General features: G+C 42.1%; 1 protein-coding gene across 4 annotated transcripts; it reads left to right on the forward strand.

Moving 5' to 3' along the window:
• Window positions 1–242: 242 nt before the first annotated feature.
• strn4 (striatin, calmodulin binding protein 4) lies at window positions 243–22,457 on the forward strand. 4 transcript variants are annotated; one of them, XM_019887593.1, is made up of 18 exons: window positions 243–718; window positions 7,844–7,947; window positions 8,095–8,171; window positions 8,306–8,384; window positions 9,603–9,788; window positions 10,036–10,213; window positions 11,612–11,768; window positions 12,270–12,365; window positions 12,621–12,739; window positions 12,854–13,023; window positions 14,066–14,113; window positions 15,885–16,006; window positions 16,094–16,261; window positions 16,337–16,477; window positions 16,570–16,668; window positions 16,750–16,836; window positions 17,643–17,850; window positions 18,584–22,457. In XM_019887593.1, the coding sequence occupies exons 1-17, from the start codon at window positions 392–394 to the stop codon at window positions 17,810–17,812; spliced, it is 2,328 nt and encodes a 775-aa protein (XP_019743152.1). In that variant the 5' UTR covers window positions 243–391; the 3' UTR covers window positions 17,813–17,850; window positions 18,584–22,457. The 4 variants fall into 4 exon arrangements, with proteins under 4 accessions (XP_019743152.1, XP_019743150.1, XP_019743151.1 ...); XM_019887591.1 differs by having other exon boundaries at window positions 244–718; window positions 12,848–13,023; XM_019887592.1 differs by lacking the exon at window positions 14,066–14,113 and adding an exon at window positions 15,085–15,132 and having other exon boundaries at window positions 244–718; window positions 12,848–13,023.
• The last annotated feature ends 448 nt before the right edge of the window (window positions 22,458–22,905 follow it).

Here is a 22,905-nt window from a genome sequence, read left to right on the forward strand (position 1 = left end):
AACAGATTAAGGATTATCAAAATAAGAGTCGGATTAAAATGTTTACATTTCATATGGGAATAATTCAAAGCTGTGCTTAGTCTGAAGTTAATTAAAGGCACAGAATAAAGTATTATGATGAAATTGGTGCTCTCACGACCTAAAAATACACTTGTGTGACTAATAAGCGATTCAAATGTGTTTTATCGTGACGGTTAAAAAGCGGATGTGTAGTATTTTACCGACGGCATAGTAATTTTGCTCCGTGCGTGTGAGAAAGGGAAGAAAGGAGGTAGCCAACAACGAAGTGCGGTTGCGTTGCAAGGAGGGCACTGGCGATTTATCATTGTTATTGTTTGTACACTTCGCCCGTTTCCCCGTTTTTAACCTGGCGCAGGGTTGAACGGTTAAAATGGAGGCGGACAGATCCGGCGGAGGACCAAACCCGAACTTTGGAGGCGGCAGCGGCGGAGTGGGGCGCAACCCAAACGGGCCCAAAGCAGCAGCACCGGGGCAGTCAACACCAGTAGCCGCTACTGGGGGTATGGCAGCAGCAGCCGCGGCGGCGGCTGCGGCGGCGGCGGTCGGGGCCATGCCCGGATCGGCACACCTCCGCGAATCACAGCAGGACGCCGATTCGGGAATGACTCTTCCCGGGATCCTGCACTTCATCCAGTACGAGTGGGGACGCTTCCAGGCCGAGAAATACCGCTGGGAGGCGGAAAGAGACGAACTTCGTGTAAGTGTTTTTATTATTTACCCCCCGCATTTAGACTGTTGACATGAATTGAACCATACTACACTATAACACTAATTCTACCTTTTTGCCGCTGTTTTGGGAAACAATACAGTACAATATCCTCTACACTCAGTCAATCAGATCACTACATGCTAAAAGGCTAACGTTAATCTGAGCTGCTGCCCCACCGTGATTTAGGCAATAAAACTCTGCATAAAGGGCCTCTTCGAGTGATATAAATCATTTCCCCACAAAACAAATATAATCTGGCAGTCTCCCTGTCAAACATTCACAAATCCAATAGGATGACAGTCTGAATGTGCACAATCACTGAACCCTGCAAAATAACAGAGTACTTTGGGTATGTACAGGCGTGTTTAAAAGTATTGAAATGGCAAGGTCAGTTTCATTTTTTTTTTGTTTTGTACTGAATACATTTTGGTTTCGGATCACAAGATGAATATGAAACTAAAGGTCAGAAGTCCAACTTCAATTTCATCCATCCATCCATCCATCCTTTTTCAACACTGCTTATCCGGAACAGGGTTGCAGGGAGTTGCTTTAGCCTATCCCAGCTGATTTCAGGCAGAAGGCAGACTACACCCTGAATTGGTCGCCAGGCACATATAGAGACAAGCAACCATTCACATCCATCACATCCACACTGTCACTGAGTGGGAATTGATCCCACGCTGCCTGCACACAAGTCAGGTGAGTGTACCACTATACCGTCAGCAACTACTTTTATTTTGATGTTGTCAACAACTCAGGACAGAGCACCACTTGTTTGTAGCCACCCACTTTTCAAATGAACAGAAAAAAAACATGTGACTAATGACTTTTTGTAGTTGCCTTTTAGATTTGGTTGCTGAAGCGTTAGATAGTGTTTGTTTTTGGCTTGGAGTTTCACCTGTGAAAACTGCATTTGCTATACTGTATCACGATCCACTGTTCAAAGGACACTTTGTGAGAAGAAATATACCTCATCAGCAAAAAGAATCAGAAGGCCAGATTGGATTTTGCAAAGAAATACAGAGATGAGCCACAACGTTTTGGAACAAATTTTGCTGGACTGATGAGACCGAGATGACCCTCTACCAAAGTGATGAAAAGGCCAAAGTATGGAGAAAGAGAGCATCTGCTTATGACTTAAAACATAAAAGCTGTGAAGCATGGCGGAGGTAATGGCATTGTGTACCTGCTTCTGGAACATGCTCGTCTTTATTCGATGTAACTTGTGATGGTAGCAGAAGAATGAATTATGAAGTCTACAAAACTGTTTTGTCTGGCAACTTACAGAACAAGGTATAAAACTAATCAGGGGAAGCTTGATCAAACAGATGTGTGTTTTGGGTCATTGCCCTTCCAAGACTTCAACAGAGGAAAAAATCAGAAGGTCTTAGACTGGCCATGTTAGTCACCAGACCTTAACCCGATAGAAAATGCGTTTCACCTCCTGAAGAGGAGACTAATTGGAGAAACGCTCAGAAACAAACAAAAAAACAAACAAAAAAAACCTTTCAGTCGGAAAAAGAAATGCTCAATAGGTCCCAGGTATGACACAAATGGTGTGTGGGTGAATCAGAGCATTGCACAAACCACACAGAGACTGTGCGATATATTTGAATCAATTTTTCTTGCCTTATTCTGATGCTCTTCATAAATATAATACAACCGGAACTTGTGACAGCACATTGTTACTTAACACTTTTACTCACCCTGCTTGGATGCCCTCCACTCCTATCTTGGTGGGTATAAATAGAAGCTTGATAAAATATGGATGAACAATAATGCTGCGCTCGACGCCCTTATGGACGCCGTCGTGAGAATAGCCCTCAGAAACAGGCCATCGCCATGACCAACCGGGCCTGTCATGGAATTTTTAATGCCGTTTTCTCCAGCGGTGTTCATGGGTACAATTAGCGCTATCCTCTGTGAGCACAGGCAGAGATGACCTCGCTTCCATTTAATCACCCCTATGGCCACACGCCTATGGTTTCGGAGCACTCAACATGCTAGTTAGCGTGCCCCACCCCCCGGCCTTTTGTACTTACCAACATACGTTGGCTCACGTCAGCTGCACTTAACATTAATGCCTTGTAAAATACAAATGTTGGCTTCCTGTTTTATGCCAGCGCCATCGATCATCTTACGGCGGCGTGACTACTCGTGGGAAGTTGTTTTTTGTGTCCATGACAGGAAAACTCTGTGCCTTTTTTTTTTTTTTTTTTCTTTCCTCATGTGGAAGGCCACCTGTGGTTGCATGTCTTCTCTGTCAAGGCAGGAATGACGGCACCCCCTCTCTAGTGGACCAGGTGGGACATCCCAGAGGAGACAGGTGGTAGTGGCCTCGTTCTTCTGTCCCACTGATACACAAGAAGCCTTTGCCAAACTTGTCAGATTTTGGCTTTCATCAAAGATCATCTGACTGGAGTGAAGAAAAATTTAGCGACTGCTAAAGCTATTTCACTTACACAAACTGGAGGAGATGAGGAAACATGGCTTGGACTACAAATTACCCTGAAAATGAAGGCGCTCAAAGTTCATTTAGTTCAGCAGTTCGGGAGCATTTTGGCTACCATGTTGAGAACAAAGCTGGAAATCGATAAGGCCCAGACTACCGGTATATGCCATATGTGCTTCCAAAAAACTCAAAATGATAGACATCTTGCACATATGCTTATAACTTTGCAGACTTCAAATTGGCCCCGATTCAGATTCAAAATCTGGATTTTTGCATTGCATGCCCAGCTCAAGTTAATACACAAGCAAACTGAAGGGAGCCGCTGCCTTTTTCTTTTGCGAGATGTGTTTTCTATTTACGTTAATGCAAGCGACGAATAGATTTCTGGAGGCCCATAGGATTCCTGTTCCTGTTTAGCTTGGCTCAGGGGATCCCTGGATGCACATCAGTAATTCATAGGATTGTGCTTTCAGCAATGACACACATACGATATCCAGACGTACTACGCAATTTATGGCGTGCGCCTTCCTTCTGCGCTCCTCTTCCGTATGTTTATTTACATGCGCCCCTCTACAAGTCTTATTGTGGATGATTCCCATCTTATTACGAACTAATACTACACATACACTCCAGTGAAGCACAGTGGCCCAGAAAAGTTCAGCGCTGTATTTTTTTTTTGGGATGCTCTCTCGGGATGCAAGGATGAGTGGATGAGGAGATGGAGCGTGGCCAGTGGAGGAGGAATTCTGCCCTTGACCCCCTTTTTTTTTTTTGCTTTGGCCTTCTTCAAACCTTGTTCAGGCCATCAGCAGCAGCAGGGCATCACGTGGAAGAAATCCCGCCCACAGGAAGGAGAGATCAGGTGGCACGATGGCTTTGCTTGCATCGCCGCTCCTTTGTATTTGAGTCTTTTGTTTGTTTTACCCTCATGACACAAAAGAAATGACTCGAGGCTCAAGCCAGTTTGGATTCGATGACTTCCAAAGTGCAAAGAGGTCATATTCTACCTGCTGTTTCTGCTGGTTAACTTTAAAAGTCCCAGTGAATATGTTCTTTTGCAAATGTGTTAATCACCTTTGTTTCTCAACCCCCCCTCCCCCACTCCCACTTTTTAATTTTATTTTGAAGGATCAGTGCTTCGTTTCTTCTTACCGTCCAATGAATCATCCATGACCTGGCACGTGTTCCACACATTAACAAGAACAGGCACGTCCCAATCTGAAACCAAAATCTGGGCATAGGCGTAGAAGGAAAGAACAGGATGATGTCTTTTCATTGCCATATCATGACATTCCGTAATAAGCATGTTGTGGTTTTCTGGAGTTATGGTGCTCAAGATATCTAAATGTGTATTGAATATGTGTGAAAATTACGTCTCTTTCCCTCTCAAGATAAGCCATTGTTGTTGTTTTTTCTGTCGTTTGCCAGCCTCACTACAACCTCATTACGCGCTAAGGTGCCGGGTTCTGAGCCCCTTGGGGTCCTTCAAAGGGTGTGGTTTGAACTCGTAGCGCTGTGTGCGCACGCAGGTGTCGGCTTGTTTTTTTTTTTCTTTTTATTTTTTCTCGGCAGGTATGAGTTCATGGATTGGTCTCAAAAAATGGATGAATCCCACATTGGAAGTTATGCAAATCAATTTGTTTTGCAAAATATATTGGGGCCTGCCTTTAGTTGAGCAAGCGTGTGTTTTTAATCTGTTTTTCTCGGTTGTTTCATTTCATCCGTTCATTTATTTTACTTCAGGTTGCCTGCTGATATTTGACTACTTGCTGCCACCGAGTTATGATATTTGATCGAATGCCATTATGTCTTGCAATTGTGCTAAAATTAGAGACATCCAGGAGTCCAAGTAAATTGATATAAGTATCTGACGATACAGAGTCCCAATGCAATACCTCTGCAAGGCATTGGGAGACCACATCCAAATGTCTCAATTGTCGCCGGCTAAAAGTGTTCGTCCCCGTGTTTACCTTGAAATAGCTCAACAAGGCTCCTACCTAAGGTACTGTATATATCAGGCCGTTGAGGTGGTATTGGTTTGCACTTTCACTGCATCGTTATGATTAGGAGTCCCATACATACATGCAGTATCTGCACCAGTATAGATACTGGTATTGGTAGCATGACTAGTTTATGGGAGGTGGGCACTCCACACAAGAATTGTGAGGCAGACGTACTAACCATTAAATGCTAACCCTGTGCTAACCGTTGTCACCTTGCTGCTCTGTTGCTGAATTTGTTCGGAATTATTTTGACGTGTTATTTAATGAAATGAATCTGTTATTAAATATTTTCAAAATTACAACTTTTTTTTTTTTTTTTTTTTTTTTTGCTAAACGATCTCGTGGGATGACACCAGTTAGGTTCATGGTTTTACAATTTACCGGTAGTTCTCTTGTAATTCAGCACAACATTTGTATCTCTGTCAGTCAGCCATTGTAGAACCCGTTTACTGACTAATTTGAATATGGAAGAACATCTCATGATTTTGCCATTTTTCCTACAAATTGCCTCATCGTTGTGCTTTGGTGCATTTGGAAATGCTCATCTAGCCGAGCTGCTATCATCGACCACAGCATTTAATAATGTACTCTAGGATCTTAGGTAATACCCCAAGGACATGTCTGGCCTAAAACAAATAAATAGGTATCTGTGTATGATCACGTTGCCAGTGTTTACGAGCTGGCTTAGACAATTATCTCCAAAAGTCTGCAATAAGCAGAGAAAATCACATTGCATTAAATGGGATTACTCTGCAGCCACATCAGTGAGTTTGGTTGGCAGATTCTACAATCGGCCTCCTAGTTTGTTACATGACTCTGTGTGTGTGTGTGTGTGTGTGTGTGTGTGTGTGTGTGTGTGTGTGTGTGTGTGTGTGTGTAGTGCAGCGCGATTTACTGCCCTCTCAAGTAGACCAAGTGGTTGTCTCATGAGACCATGTTTTGAGATTGTTCTACTTCGTCCAGGAGTGACTGTGCATGTGGGGGCAGGGGAGGGCCTCTAAATGTGTTTATTCTAAGCATGGGCACAAACACAACACTACTGTGCATGCCTACCTGCTCGCACTTGCTTTCTGTGGCTCCTTAATCTTCTGGAGGACGATGTGTCGTCCGTGATTAGAGATGCATCATCATGAGCTTCACTCGCATTCTATGGAGGGCAGACATGCACCAAGGCCAATCGTACACCTTCATGGATACTTTCTGCATATGCCTGAAATGACATTTTACGATGACTCCATTAGTTGCTCAGACAGTGAGGGAAATGTTGAAATACCTCAAATTGTTACCAAAAAAAAAAAAAAGACATCATGGAGCAAACCACCAACCAAATTGTGCAGGTTATTTATTACTGTATTTGGAACATAACTCACTCATCCATAAAATTTGTTGAAAGAAATGCTCTTTATAGGTCCAATTGCGTACTTTGGTAACCAAACTTCAGATTTCAACATAGGCCGAAAGCTACATCTCTTTCTTCAATTATTATGATTATTTTTTTAACGATTCAGTGTCAGCCAATACTAATGTTATCCGCTACACTTGAGTTGATTGTAACGTAACCTGTATTTTCATGTTATATTATGCAGTATGGTAAACGAGTGGTGGAGGGTGTCTGGTGGGATAAATCTATGGTATTCGTGTTCTCAATTCCCCGACTCTTGATATTTTAAAAATTTTATTGTTAAGTTCAGTTTGCGGTTAACTTTGTACAGTATTCCATCCGGCCTTTTTTTATTGGTTGACACATGTTGGGATGGTGACCACTTTTTTCTCTCAAGGTAAGTTTTTTTTTTTTTAATCTGCTCCCTGAGGAAGGAAATTGACGGAAAAAGAGAAAGGAAGCGCATAAAGGAAGGATGTGTCCTAAACGTGCACAGCCATTTGAATCTGGCCGGTGTTTCTTGTTTTCCCCTCTCGCGCAGCTGCGCACTGAGGGCTTGGTTAGGACAAGTTTAAAAATAAAAGCTGTCTTCCACAACCCTCTACTTAACATATACTCACTCAGTTCTCATAAGTCTCCTTTGGCAACCTTGTCATCTTTTTGTGTTTGATCATGGCCTCTTCGCAGTTATCAAATACTACACTGAAAAATAACTGACGCAGTGCTTATTTTTTAATAGCAGCAGTACTCATGTCCCCCCCCCTCCTTCCTTTATTTAGAAAATATTACATTGCAATGTCAAGTGTAATGAATCTGTTTCTAACCCAAAAACCAACCACAATTTAATTATGTGTTTTTGATCAAAGGAAAATGCAAATCGCTGTAGAGTATATGTGAAACCATAATGAAAGAAAGAAAAGAAATGAAGTGGTCTTAGGAAGTGTAATTAAGCTGGAGGGCACGCACGCTCACACACTCACGTCATTGCTTGCAAGAAGAGGCCAAAAACTGTCTGAGCAATGGCTCATGTCGAAACAAACTCTTAAGTCTGTGTGTGCCCTCCTAAGTCTAGACACAATTCTGTTGTTGAATTAATAACTCTTGAGTGAATAAATCAAAACTGAGCGCATTATTATTTTTATAATGGCAGAGTTTTTGATACACCTCTTGCAATGGATCTCATGTGATTCAATTCATTCAATTGTATCGAAAATGTGTGTAAATGTACGCTGCGCCTGCTGCGACAAGTCGCCTAATGTGTTCCTGTGTGTTTTCAGGCTCAGGTAGCATTCCTGCAAGGTGAGCGGAAAGGACAAGAGAACATGAAACAGGACCTAGTAAGGCGGATTAAAATGTTGGAATATGCCCTCAAACAAGAAAGGTAAGACGGGCTGCCAGAGAAGTCCAAGTTCACTCTGTTTCACACAGTTTACTGCCCTAGTCTACTTTCAGAGCGTGATTTACACACAAGCTTGCCAATGATCCTCTTGTAATGGGGCCCCCTTGTGGTATTGCGCCATGTGTGCAGGTCTAAACACCAGAAGCTGAAGACAGGAAATGACCTGAGTTCGGGTGACAAGAAACCAGAGATGGAAGCAGAACCCAGTATGTTTGCATCCTTATCTCCTCTGCTATTTTTAAATCATCCTCCTCGTCTGTTGTTGCATCCTCCATTGCTGCTGCAATGTTGTCCCTGTTCTTCCAACCACCTCCTTCATTTATCCTTACAATCTCTGCAGTTCCCAATGGCCCGGCTGAGGCAGATTCCGAGCCAGCCAATCAGATGTCGTGGAAGGAGGGACGTCAGCTACTACGCAAGTAAGTTTGGTGTCATCACACCATCTCATCTCATTCATTTATATCAGCCATCATTGGTAACGTTCCGTTGTTATGAATGCTGAGAGTAGCATTTACGTCAATGGTGTGGGTGTTTGGTTTGTCACATTGGGTGCCAAATAGCAAAAGAAAAAAATATATAGCAGAAGTAATAGTGGTGACTTTTTAAAGTTAGGAACCCCCCCTGAGTCCAACTGTGTGGTGTGCTGGCCAATATGTCCAGCGATTCAACTCCGCTTTTGTTTTGAACATGTTTACCAGTGACCCTGAGGAGATGGAAGGTTTGTACATTCTGCAAGGCGATTTCACTATGGCAACAACGGAATTGACGATGGTAGCCTGTCCGCCCCCCCCCCGCCCGCTCTTTCTTAACCCCCACCGTCCCCCTGCTCGGCTTCCCGGCACAGCCGTGTAAGTCTGTGTACGCGGATTTTCAAAAAAATTATCGATCTGTGATCCTGTTGTCCCCACTGTTTATACATACAAGTACAAGCTATTTCGAGGTGTCAAAATTACTCCATTATCAAATTAATCTACAACGATTTGGAGAATCGATTCATCGTTTATAGCTATTGCTTGACCTAAAATTGTCCGGACCCTATGATTAAACAATGGCTTATAAATTGCTGAACAAAATAGTTGTCGATTGATTTGATGATCGATTAATTGTCAATTAATCGATTGTCAACTCTGGTAAGCAGGAAGTGTCAAAAGTTACCAAACTGGCTTGTGATGGGCCTCCCTTCATATTGATGTTGCTTTTTGATTCTTGATTTAAAACAAAAAAATGGCTTCCGACGTTTCAAAAAAAATATTTTGGGAAAGGCTGCTTGGTGCAATTGTGATTTGAGGTGACAAAATGGTGTTGCCATCTTTAAATTAATTCACATGATGAAAAAGAAGAATGAAGCCTTACCTTAGAGTCCTCCTCCTGGACATTCAGGCTGGCACCATATTTTAAAGCTTGCCTATCAATCTTTAAACAAATCTGTGCAATTTGGACTTTAAAGATGACATCACAGACACAAAGCTAAGTGAAAATGATGCCATTGTCACGCCAACAGATCACACCATTGCCCATTCTTCAGCTAAATGCTCCTTCTGGTATCATATTTGACAGTAGGTGTATTGTTATGATGTTCTGTGATGTATTTATTTCTTGCTGCGTTTCTGATAGCTATCTGTTTCCTGTGAACATAGATATCTAGAGGAAGTGGGCTACTCGGACACCATACTTGATATGCGTTCGAAGCGAGTGCGATCCCTGCTCGGGCGGAGCAGCCCTGAGGCCAACGGGCCTCCGCCACCCGAATCCTCGCCGGAGCCTGAGACGCGGGCAGCTGGCGAATCCTTGTTGGTCAGACAGATCGAAGAGCAAATTAAGAGGTAAGCCTAAAGAGGAAGATGCTTATGCCTCGGCGTACAAGATGTTTTCCTCTTTTCACTGGTATTGAGCTGTTCAGCTCAGTCTGATGATGATGAAGTTCTAAACACCCACAATAATAAACATTGTTCTAACCTTTCTGACAGTGTCAATTAAAACCAAATTGAATCTGAATATTTGTTTCGGATCTCATTGCGAAGTGTCCAGTCAGTGTGCTATGGAGAGGCTGACTAATTTATCCATTGGTAGGAATGCAGGCAAAGAAAGCTCCAAGGAACGTCTCGGTGGCTCGGTGCTTGATAAGATCCCCTTCCTGCACGGATGTGAGGATGATGATGAGGATGACAGTGACGAGGAAGACGACTTCCAAGGCATGGCAACAGACTGCATCGATGGCCCTCGCAAGAGCAAAAAGTCTCGAGTAAAGGTGCGATCACACTTTCGATTTGGAAGTTAAGTAATAATATCGGCATCCACTTAAAAGTAATATTTTGACAACAATAAACAATTCTTTGCCTTTCACATCTCAATATGCCGGCCATGTCTGCTAAAATTAGCTACATCCCTAGCCGAGAAAATATTCAACTAGTTATATACAGGTGCAATTTTTTACATGTCAACCACAGTTTTATTTCAGTTGGTTAACTCAAAAAGTGACACTTCATACGGATCCATTAAACACACAGGAAAAAAACTTTTGCAAAGGCCAATTCCTACCGAAATTGTATTTAAAAATCATTTGATTGTTTCTTATGTAATCAGATTTCTTTAGATGGTGAATATAAAATCAAAATTAAGAAAAAAGTGATTAAACACTTAAATGTATGCTATAAATCTTATGTATGCTATAAAGTTTCTCTTTTTTAATTGCACATTGAGCTGCCTGCAACACACTAGAGAAAAACTTAGCTTGAGAAAAACTTAGAGACTGTTAGCTTGCTGTGTGTGGTTAGTTTTCTGCCTCACAAGGCCTTGAGATTCATATTTAACATGTTTAATTTTTTGCCCGGCAGAGCGAAAGAATTTGCACATGCCAATTGAGCTATATGCTGAGGGCAGAAATTCTGGCGGCCAATCAAAACGCATCCTCCGTTCACTTGATTTCAAGACCATGGCCTGTCAGGGGCTCCATTTGAATGTATAAAATGGGCAGTATGTGGCCATATTAAACATGGTGTTACCGTATGAATGACCCGCAACCGTAATGCTAACGTAAAGGGAAAACCGCACTGATAGTCACAGATTAAAACCTATTAAGCGACAAATAATATCTACTCTCTTGACTGATGATATAACATTACTCACATGCATATATTCTTTATCCTCTCTGAAAAAAGCCTAATACAGCACATTATCGAGTCACTTAAAATATAAGTGTACAAGTACAGTCTATTAATCGTTTGTCTGCTTGACTGTATTATACTGCCTCCTGGTGGGCAAACGTGGAAAAGATTTTAGACAATTAATTGAATTGCAGCATTAAGTCATGATGTGCCAATTGCATTCTTTATATTCTTAACATTGCAGTTGATTATGTTAATATGCTATGATTTTTCTAAAATACAAAATAATTGTGCAATTTTCCCTCATTTAGAAAAAAAAAGTGTTTTAGTGGGGGGGCTGAAATGGATTGATGGCATTTCCTTCAGTGGTTATGAAGCATATTAAACCTGTATCTTAAGGCAGCACTGCATTATTTTAACCAAAATAATCAAACGGCAATAGTCAAACTTTTTGTTCTTTATGTCCAAACATCTTATTACATGTAATCACATGTAATCTTTTTGGGGGTGTGGGGGGAATTCTTACTTTTTTTTCCCTTCAGATTGGTTCGGAGTCTATGACCACAGACCTGGACCCCGACGACGAGGAGGATGAGGATGACTCAGAAGACGCCCTCAGTGAATTTGACTTTCTGGGCTCCGGGGAGGATGGGGAGGGGGCGGGAGAGGCCAGGATCTCTGGGGACGGACGGGAGTTAGGTATGCAGCTACCATAGCAAACCATCACTTCCAACTTCCCTGCCACCGTTGTATCTCTCTTTCCTGACACCCCCTGCCCCATTTTCCCACATGCTCACTTTTTTTGAGTTACTTCTCATTATGTTTCCACATCTCTTCTTGTCAATAAAACCAACCTCTTTCCCCAACTGCCTGTCTCTTTGTCTCTGTCTGTGACTCCTAGCACTGTGTCGCTGTCATCTGTCTCTAGATGTTTTCTCTCTCTGTCTCTCTTTCGCTCTCTCACTCTTTTTCTCTTTTTTCTGATTCTTATTCTCTCTCCTGGGGTGATTTCATCATGAGTATCATGATGTGCAAGTATCATGCATGCAGCCTTTACATGTCCACGTTGTCTCCCGCACATGAATCCATATTTGAAAGAATGAAGTCTGTATCTTTTGGTCTACGTTTGGCCTTCAAAATCATCTTCCATCTCTCCGCATGACTGGATATGTTGTGTGTCTTTCCTGTCGCCGGGTTCAGAGAACCGCAGGAACAAGTTACAAGGCATGATGTCGGACTTCCCCGCAAAACCTGCTCCGCCCCCCTCTTTATCGGGACAAACTCGCTCGGGCGAAGGTAAGACTTCCCCTCAGAAAAAAAAGGCGAGTTCGGCTTCTCAGTCTTCCACATGCATGCTTGAAGTTTTGAACCCCAAATAAGATGCGGTGGGGTAGAGTTTCTTCTCCACCCAAAAATAAATTATTCCAGTATGCCAGCTCGAAGAAGGGTAACAGGATCCTGGTATAGACAAGAATCACTTTCCATATTTTGCTGTTCTGTTTCTGAAACTGCGACATTGGTGGGACTGACGGGCACATTCCAAACCTGCAGGTGGCGCCTTGGGTTTCTCCTCGGACGTCTTCATCATGGATGCAGTTGGAGGTGGAGACATGAACTTGGGTGAACTGGCTGATCTCACCGTCGCCAATGACAACGATCTCTCCATGGATGTAATTAACACATTTGCTCCCTTCACGACACCTGATGCGGTTCAACCCCTCAGAATCAGTGAGCTAAATCCGGTTTTAATGATATAACCGCGCGTGTGGGTGTTACAGATGCAGGATAACAGAGAGGAGTTCAAGAAGACGTGGAACCCCCGTTTCACGCTTCGCAGTCACTTCGATGCCATCCGTGCGCTGACGTTTCACCCCAGCCAAGCGGTGCTGCTCACAGCCTCGGAGGATGGAACACTAAAACTGTGGAACCTCAACAAGGCCATGCATTCCAAGAAGTAGGAACCCTCTGACCTTTAGGAAAATCAAATACAGTGGTGCCTTGAGATGCGAGTGACCCGAAGCTGTCATTTCAGAACAGTTTTCACTTTGACTTGCGAGCACAAATTCAATCAAACCCTGTATGGTGGCGTTAGACTCAGCTCAGGTCACAACAAGCAGCAGTTTGGCAGATAGAGAACAATCTCAGATGACTCTTCCTGTAACATAAAACCAAAAATTTCTGATACACAAAGTGTAAATCAAACAACCACACAGCTTCAGCTTGGTAGCTTAATGCGAACAAGCAATCACAATGCCATAGACAGGCTAATGACTGCCATCTGTGTTGAGGCGCTATAACTGTTTAAGCAATGGATATTTCAAGACCTGGTAGAGCAACACATGTAGAAGGATAATATCGTCACTTTCCTAAAATAATTGCCCACAAACACACAAAACCCCTTCGAAATACTGATTGTATTCATGAATAATTTAATTTACGGCACTTGTTCTAGCTGATTTTAGCAGAGCTGATCAACATCATGAGATGCTTATGACATTTTCATTTTTATTTTTTTGGGGGGTCAAAATCTGCGAATCCCATATTTTAGGCGATTTTTTTTAGCCTCTTCAAATATGACTAACGTAGAAGCTTAATGAGCACCATGAGGATCAAGTACGCCAATGTATCTGTATTATACATCCCCCAGGTGGTCAAGGCCTGTACACCTGAAAAAGCAGCACAGTGTCCATTGAATTGAAGAAAAAAATGTATTAAAACTGTTTAATTCTTTACATTCTATTATTCATGACATTGCTGTATTTAAAATATTCTAGAGTGCTCTTTATATTAATAAAAATTTCTTTTTTGGGCCAGAGGCTTAAGCAGATCATATCGTATCCGTGCATTTCAATGGGAGAGACGAGTTTTTTTTCAATTATCTCAAAGCACCACTCTATTCAATGTAAATGTCACAGATACACTAGTGTGAAATCTGCAGTGTGTAGTGTAAATGTGACCTCTTAAAGATTAAAGTTAAGCAAAGTTTTTCTCCACAGAAATGCTGCTTTAGACGTTGAGCCCATTTACACGTTTCGAGCGCACAGGTGAGTCCAAACATGTCCAAGCACCATACTGAGCAATAATAATTATGAACATCATCCATCCATCCATCCATCCATCCATCCATTATCTGATGTGTTTATTCTCACGAGGGTCACGGGCGTGCTGTAGCCTATCCCAGTATTCTTCGGGCAGTAGGCTGGGTGCACCCTGAACTGGCTGCCAGCCAATCGCGGGGCACACCAGTGTTAACCAAACTCGTGCTAACCATTCGCGCTCACACTCACACTTAGGGACAATTTAGTGTGTTCCATTAACCTGCCACACATATTTTTGGAATGTGGGAGGAAACTGGAGTACCCGGAGAAAACCCACACAAGGCAGCGTGAGATAATTGCCCACAAACACACAAAACCCCTTCGAAATACTGATTGTATTCATGAATAATTTAATTTACGGCACTTGTTCTAGCTGATTTTAGCAGAGCTGATCAACATCATGAGATGCTTATGACATTTTCATTTTTATTTTTTTGGGGGGTCAAAATCTGCGAATCCCATATTTTAGGCGATTTTTTTTAGCCTCTTCAAATATGACTAACGTAGAAGCTTAATGAGCACCATGAGGATCAAGTACGCCAATGTATCTGTATTATACATCCCCCAGGTGGTCAAGGCCTGTACACCTGAAAAAGCAGCACAGTGTCCATTGAATTGAAGAAAAAAATGTATTAAAACTGTTTAATTCTTTACATTCTATTATTCATGACATTGCTGTATTTAAAATATTCTAGAGTGCTCTTTATATTAATAAAAATTTCTTTTTTGGGCCAGAGGCTTAAGCAGATCATATCGTATCCGTGCATTTCAATGGGAGAGACGAGTTTTTTTTCAATTATCTCAAAGCACCACTCTATTCAATGTAAATGTCACAGATACACTAGTGTGAAATCTGCAGTGTGTAGTGTAAATGTGACCTCTTAAAGATTAAAGTTAAGCAAAGTTTTTCTCCACAGAAATGCTGCTTTAGACGTTGAGCCCATTTACACGTTTCGAGCGCACAGGTGAGTCCAAACATGTCCAAGCACCATACTGAGCAATAATAATTATGAACATCATCCATCCATCCATCCATCCATCCATCCATTATCTGATGTGTTTATTCTCACGAGGGTCACGGGCGTGCTGTAGCCTATCCCAGTATTCTTCGGGCAGTAGGCTGGGTGCACCCTGAACTGGCTGCCAGCCAATCGCGGGGCACACCAGTGTTAACCAAACTCGTGCTAACCATTCGCGCTCACACTCACACTTAGGGACAATTTAGTGTGTTCCATTAACCTGCCACACATATTTTTGGAATGTGGGAGGAAACTGGAGTACCCGGAGAAAACCCACACAAGGCAGCGTGAGAACATGCACATCCACACAGGAAGGCCAGCGTCTGAATCGAACCCTATACCTCTGCTCTGTGCTAATCAGTAGATCATTGTGCCGCCTATGAACATCAAGTGGAACTGATTGTTTCTTCATATCTATGTTTATTCATATTGAGCATTTTTTCACTATTTACAACCAACCTCAGTTATCAGCTTTTGTGATATAATGAAAGGATCAAGAATGACATCAGACTTTACACACCCTGTTATTTTGTCTAGCTAAATGAGACTCGAACCATCTTGTATCTCAATTCACTTCATATCTCTAGTCAAGTGAGCTCCTGCTCACCCTGCCCCTTACAGTGCTGTGCCACTCCTGAATAGGACATTGATTCAGAAAGGTGGTTCTCTGAATCTGACACGTTAAACTCTTTGTCCAGTGGCGCTGTTTTGTCACTGACTATGGGAGAAGATGGAGAATCCTGCTACAGTGGAGGCCTGGATGGAAGCGTAAGGTGTTGGAAGATGCCAGACTTCAATGTAGATCCTTACGACAACTACGGTCAGTGAATCAGCTGCGCAGGATGGTCGCCACCTACCTTAAATGAGATGTTATCATATCAACGGCTTGTTGTGTCACCTTAATTAGATCCTGGCATAGAGAGCAGCGTGTTGGCAGGTCACGAGGACAGCGTGTGGGGTCTCACATATTCCGCAGTCCACCATCGGCTGGCCTCGTGCTCAGCGGACGGCACCATTCGCATCTGGGACCCGCGGAGCTCTGCGCCCTGCCTGTCTGTCATCAATAAGGAGAGAGGTAGGTACATGCCTGTTACTTGAGCTTTTCCGTTGTTTACACGTGTAATACCTCACACTCTCGCCGTCTCGTCAGAACACGGGACGCCCACATCGGTGGCCTTCGTGGCTTCTGACCCCAACCAGGTGGTGGTGTCATTTGACGCAGGCGAAACCCTGCTCTATGACCTCAACACGGAGCAGAGCATCACAGCACTCGAGACGCAGACCAAGGATGGTACGTCCAAGACGCTTGCTTGCCCCACTTAATGAACTGTGTCAAGACGTTGTCACGCATCTGGAGATATGGTTGTTTATTGTCCTTTCCAGGAAGTGAACTAATTAACCGTGTGGTGAGTCACCCATCTGAGGCCCTCTCCATCACCGCACACGAGAACCGCACCATCCGCTTCCTAGACAACAAGACGGGTACCCGCATTTCTCCATTTAATGGGCTACTGTTTCGTGGGCTGCTAGAGGATATCAATATTCTCCTTTTTTTTTCGATAGGTAAAGTGGTCCATTCTATGGTGGCCCACTTGGATGCAGTTACATGTCTCACAACAGATCCAAAAGGCACTTACCTCATCTCTGGCAGTGAGTTGCAACCAAATCAGTAACATTGATATAAAATTAACTTTATCTCACATCCACAGTTCCTTTCATTGAAATTCAGCTTATGACTGAATATTTAAATAACTTTTAATTATATTGTGTGGTTAGTTGAAGTCAAGCAGTCAATATTATTCGCTGACAAAATAATTGCATTTGCTCTAGTGATGCACGATATGAGAAATTTCAACCGATACCACTAATTTCCTGCTTTGTATGGCTGATACTGCAAACCAATGTTTTGTATACTATAAATATATCTGGTGTTGCGGCATAATTGAATAAATGTTACAACCCCAACCCTGCCATTTAATGTCGTGGGGTTGGAGGATGATATGAAAAAAAAAAAAAAGGTTGTCAGCGACAGCGTACAGTCGCTTGTTTTGCTACTTGCTGAACTCTTGTCGCTTCAGACTGAGGCGATGAGCAATCTCAAACGCTCTGATGCGTAGAGTACCTTTAAATAAAGTTGGTTCCGTTTTGTTATCACACCCTAATTGTGTTTGCGCCGGGACACTGTTGTCCTTGCCTGCCTCTCTGGCCTTTATTCTCGAGCAAAAAAGTTGCATAATCATGCATTTAAATAATCGTTTGAGTTTGTTGTGTTTGATTTCTAACCACCACCAGTGTGAACCAAACTTGTGCTAACCAGTTGACCACTGTGGCGCCTTGATCGAACATAAGAATCCAAATTCTTGTTATCTTTTGCATAGATCAAGCAAATTTCTGCACTTGGATGAATTTGAGCTTCCCAATTCCTTATTGGTAAATATAATTTCCTCCTCCTGCAGGCCACGACTGCTCCGTGCGCCTGTGGATGCTCGACAACAGGACGTGCGTGCAGGAGATCACGGCCCACAGGAAGAAGCATGATGAGGCTATTCACGACGTGGCCTTCCACAGTTCGCAGCCCTTCATCGCCAGCGCAGGCGCCGACGCACTCGCCAAGATCTTCGTCTGATAGTACCGCGGTTCCATCTGGTGAGGCCGGAGCGGCGGGTGCGGGACTTTTCACAATTCATTATATTTACTGCAAACTATGTGGAGGCCTCCTGCTGAAAATATCTCGATGTTTCTACTTCCAGCTTCACTTGAAAAAGCAGGTTCTCAAACTTTTACATCAAGTACACCCCCCGCCCCCTCCAAAAAAAAAAACCTTACTCAAAGCATCATCAACATGAAATTGAGGGTTTTTTTCCCCCCCAAATTGCAGCCTGTGTGACTTGAATAACTCCAATGTGATGCCGATTTCAGTTGGATTCATTGTTCAGCTCTACACATTCAGACAAACGTTGAAGAGTTTGGCGTCAAAGAGACCTGTTTTTTTTTTTCTTTTTTTCCAGTTTAACTCATGGTGCAACTGATTGTGGCAATAAACTGCTTGAGGAATAGTTCACTGTACTGCAAACTGCTGCTTGCCGTTAAATGAGTTCAATTGGCTCAGTTACTCACACTTGTATCTCAATTTTTTGCTTACACGTCAAAGCAAAGAATCAGCAGTTACATGGCTTGTATCGCCAAAAACTTGAAAGTATAAAATAATTGTAGTAAAAAAAAAATGTGTCAAGACAAGCACTTCTTGGAGATTGAAAATAACAACACTTAACTGTACTTACGCAGTGATTCTTTCGCATACCACGAGTGGGAGCCCGCACATCACATTCCAGAATCACTCCAGTGGGGCATCAACATAACTTAAATGTGACCATGTTTCTCTTTTTTTCTTTTTCAGACACCCTCGACTGTGCCGAAAGAGACTACAATGGACACAATTTCCCCTTCATACACACAAGCGCGTGAACACACACACACACACACACACACACACACAGACACACACACACTGTTGTCCTGCATCCCACTGGCTGGGTTATTGTCACAGGACGTCACCTCCCCTCACTTCCTCACTGTTTTATGCCTCAGTGACTTCTTGTTATACAAACCACACTGCTTTGTTTTTTAACTCTAGAAGCTCCTATCTGCGGCTTCAAAAAAATCATTTCTACACTACAATACGCTTTTCCTCTTTTGTTTTTCTTTCTTTTCCTTTTTTTTTTTTAATTCCAAGTCTACCGATTGTTATGTCAAGGTGGCATGTGCACTCGAGCTCTATTAATTACTGCTCATGTTTTAAGGAGAACCACCAATTAGACTCGTGCATGCCGTATAAATGCAAAGTGTAAGTTTCGTGTGGCTGACCAGTGGGATGTAGGTATGTTATCAAATCGGGGAACCTGTCTGTATGTGTCACATTCCAAAGACTCAATGAGGAGTATGTGGTGCATTCTGGGTTTTTTTTTTTTCTTTTCTTTTCTCAAGGTCCGACAATGTTCAACATGCCAGTGTTTCAACTTAATAGCTTTAATTTCAACTTGGCCACGACCCATTTTCACTGTATAGGTGTTGTATGGAATGTGAATTTGTCCATATTTAAAGTGGAACTGAACCCAAGACGTTCAAAGTTTTGCTTGTCAGGTGCCGTTTCAAGTAGTTTTTTTGAAAAATGTGCATCAAAACAATGCATCTGCTCTCGTGTAATCGCTTCTGAGGGCTGCCATTTCTAGGTCTTTTCAAGATTTGCAGGAATGTGACCTATTTGCTCGTCTTATTATGCAGCTTTATTTAATAAAAGAACCACCCAGAGTTTGTACTAACTCAGTTAGTTACTCCAAATCAGTAGTTTTCAGTAAGTCCCCAAAACAGCATCTTACTTGAGGTTACTAAACATTGCATCGTTCAAGTTAGTAATATGCTTTGTATCGCTATCAATACGGTGATCACCGACTAGACAACAAAGCCTTAGATACTTCCAAAAATCAAATGACTTTGGTTACATCATCTTCCCCAAACACTTTTTCAAAGCTCCTCGAGCCACGAGGCAGCTGACATTTCCTTGACAGAAATATGTTTTTAAATGTATCTATTTTCTCAAGTTATTGTCTTGAAGAAAAAAAAAATGTTGAGGCGACAACCATGACGTACAGTATGGCTCCGAAACGTTCATGAGCCTTTCTCCATTTGTTTCCGCAAACTATTTTCTAAACTTTATAATGTTTAGGAATGGGTAATACAACATACAATTGATTTGGGGACGGACCAGCTTGCAAAATTCATCGCTTTCGACATACTGTCGGCCGACACAATTCAATGGAGCATTCTGGTTGCAGGTATCGCTCTGCTCACACATGGCGTCACTTCCTGACTAGCTGGTAATGATTCGGCCCAACGTGGTGTCGCCGCCCCCTTATGTAATTAATAATTCTGTTTAATTTATACTCCATTCACACAATATTGATTACAGTTCCGTATTTTGACTAGTGCTGATACAGACAATGTATTCTTGCTTTAAAAATAATTGGGTTTAGTTCTTCTTTAAGGCTGACAGTGCTCTTGTATATCAGTAAGGTGAGAACACAGTTAAAGGTTGGGGAGTGCGGTTTGAGGCCAATCTGTGCGTTCCCAGCAAATTGGGTTATTTACTGCTTTTTACTGTACAGAGGAGTGTGTGTGCATGCGTACGCACTAGTGAAATCATGGTGCTATGAAAGGTTGCGTTAGTTCAGGGACTTTTTTTTTTTTTTTGGCGCGTGGTAGAGTAAGACTTGCAGTGTTGACGCGTCACTGTTGAATCACTTCATTGACTTGCCATGCATTTCACAATGTTGACTTTTCTAAATTTCTCCTCGGTGGCATGTGTGAGTGCAAGAGAGATCCGTAGTTCCGCCCGTCCGCCCCCCGTGGAATGTCTTTTTGTCAGCGTTCTGCATTCAGAACCCCCCCCCCCCACACACACACACACACACACAAAAGCAGGACACCCTCCTGAGATTCCCTCTTGTTGTATGGCGCACATGAATTTGCACCGTGGCACGTTAGCCTCGAGGCAGAGGCATGCCGAGGAGAAACATTGCTCAGAGGGGGAATGAAACAATCGTTTTGAATCGGTCACGTTTATCACTACACATAGAAAGCATCGTTTGGGAGCTGAGGTGCTGTGTAAGAACGTCAGTTTAACTTAGTAACTGTTGATCAGAGCCCTAAAGTGTCTGACCACTGTGTTCTGGTATTTGTCAGGGGAAGCCCTAAGCCGCCATGGAGAACAGTTTTCCGTAGGGTTGTATTTATGATTAAAAAACAACTTTTAGTTTAATACCTCATAGGGATGGGCATTTTCATATAAATTGTTTAATTATGGGGAAATGGATTAATCAATTATGTTGAAATATTTTTAATGGAATGGGCGAATCTTTGAACGTTTTTCACTCTTCGTAGTAGTTGCCATATTGTCACTGTTGGGCGGAAACCTTTGTTCAAATATGATCAATTTCATATTTCTTCATAAACTGGTACGGTTGGTCGTGGGTCTGTTATTTTTGAAAATTATTGACCAATCTAAATGATTCCAAATAGCCTGCTCTCTTTGAGGATGCAATACTAATGGCTGAACAATTGTGTGTGTGTTTTTTTTTTTTTTTTTTTTACCGAAAAGGGAATGTTTTGGAGTTCACGATGATTCTGCCCAACACCAGCAGTATGATGTCTCTGGCTCAACTTGCCATGCCTGATATGGTGGGGTTCTTTAGATATCAGATCTGAACGATCAGAATTGATTGTTATGCCCATCCTAGTAATGACTGAAAATAAATTGTGACAAAAGTTGTCCCGCTTGCAACTCTTAAGATAACAGGGTACCTTTACGGTCACTTTATTATTATTTTTTTTCTCATCATCATGGGGTCTCCAGCATTCAGATCTCTGGGCTTATCCTTTATAACCTGCATTGAAAAACTGGAAAAAAAAAAGCGACATGCGACTACATCAACTACCTTAGCGGGACCTCTGAGAATGACTGATCTTTATATGAAAGCATGTTTGTGTTTTGCCATTCTCCCTTAACCTGTTCCACTTTTTTCCAACCTAAAAGTATTATTTTCAGAAAACGAATGAAAAGTTGTTCAGTCACAACCAAAACAGTCGTGGACCGTCGATGAAGCAGTGACAATGATCAAGATAATGACTCTTTTTCAACATAAATCGAACTATTGTAACCAGAGTTTAATTATTAGTTTATGTGAGGTTTTAAATTCAGTTAAGAGCAATGGCAACTGCTGGCCTGCCGCGCGTATTAGTGTTTCCAGTCATTTGTGCAGGTTCCTGTGAAAGGTCTTTTGACAGCCCCCTTTTTTAAATAAACAAGGCAGCCGAGTAAACAAAACTTTAATCTGGACTAACAAATGTCAATTAACAACAACTAGCCTGTGAGTTTTGCTAAAGGGTGCCCTTGTGATTTGTGATCACTTTGTTTGGGCTCCAGCTCACACGCGACCAAAATGCAGACGATAGCAAAAGGATGGTTAGCTCAAGGCCAAAACGAGCTCTGTGTGAGTGCAAATCACTCAGATGCGTAGCAAAAAATGAAAATGGTTGTAGATGTGTTGTCAATATCTAGCATCTTTTTGTTTTCTTGTGTCTGCTTTGACTCTGAATGCGAAGAATTCTGTCGCAGCATAAGTTAATCATCCTCCCTTACTTGGCATAGGACTTGCTAATAATTGCTAATGACATTTTACAACTTCATTAAAAAAAGTGCATAATGCAAAAAAAAACAACAAAAAAACTAAACAAAATGCCCAAAAATGTGTTACCAGTCAGAGGCCAAGGTAAATGACCCATTGTATTTTTATTTTTATTCGCAATTTATCACTGTGTGATACTTTGTACATCATTAAGCTCTATTCAAACAATTTCCTCGAACTACAAGGGATAAGAGACCTGCTTTTATTAATTTTGTTTTATCTATTTTTGAACTGCATTCTAGCTTGTATCAAATGACTCTCCTGTTTTTTTGTTTTTTTTTTGATGGGTCGCTTGTTGTATGTGCTTAAGATAAAAGGATAAAAAATGATTTTGTACAGTAAGTGTGTATATATCATCATTCTTTGCCTTGCTGTTTGCAATTACTAAAGCAACTCAAATCTTACACAGTTATGGTAATACCAGTACAGTCAAAAGAATCAACTGCATCTGCACAATTTAATTCTGGTACCTTGCTGT

The sequence above is a fragment of the Hippocampus comes genome, unplaced genomic scaffold, assembly GCF_001891065.2.
Source record: "Hippocampus comes isolate QL1 unplaced genomic scaffold, H_comes_QL1_v1.1 scaffold6, whole genome shotgun sequence".
Lineage (NCBI taxonomy): Eukaryota > Metazoa > Chordata > Actinopteri > Syngnathiformes > Syngnathidae > Hippocampus > Hippocampus comes.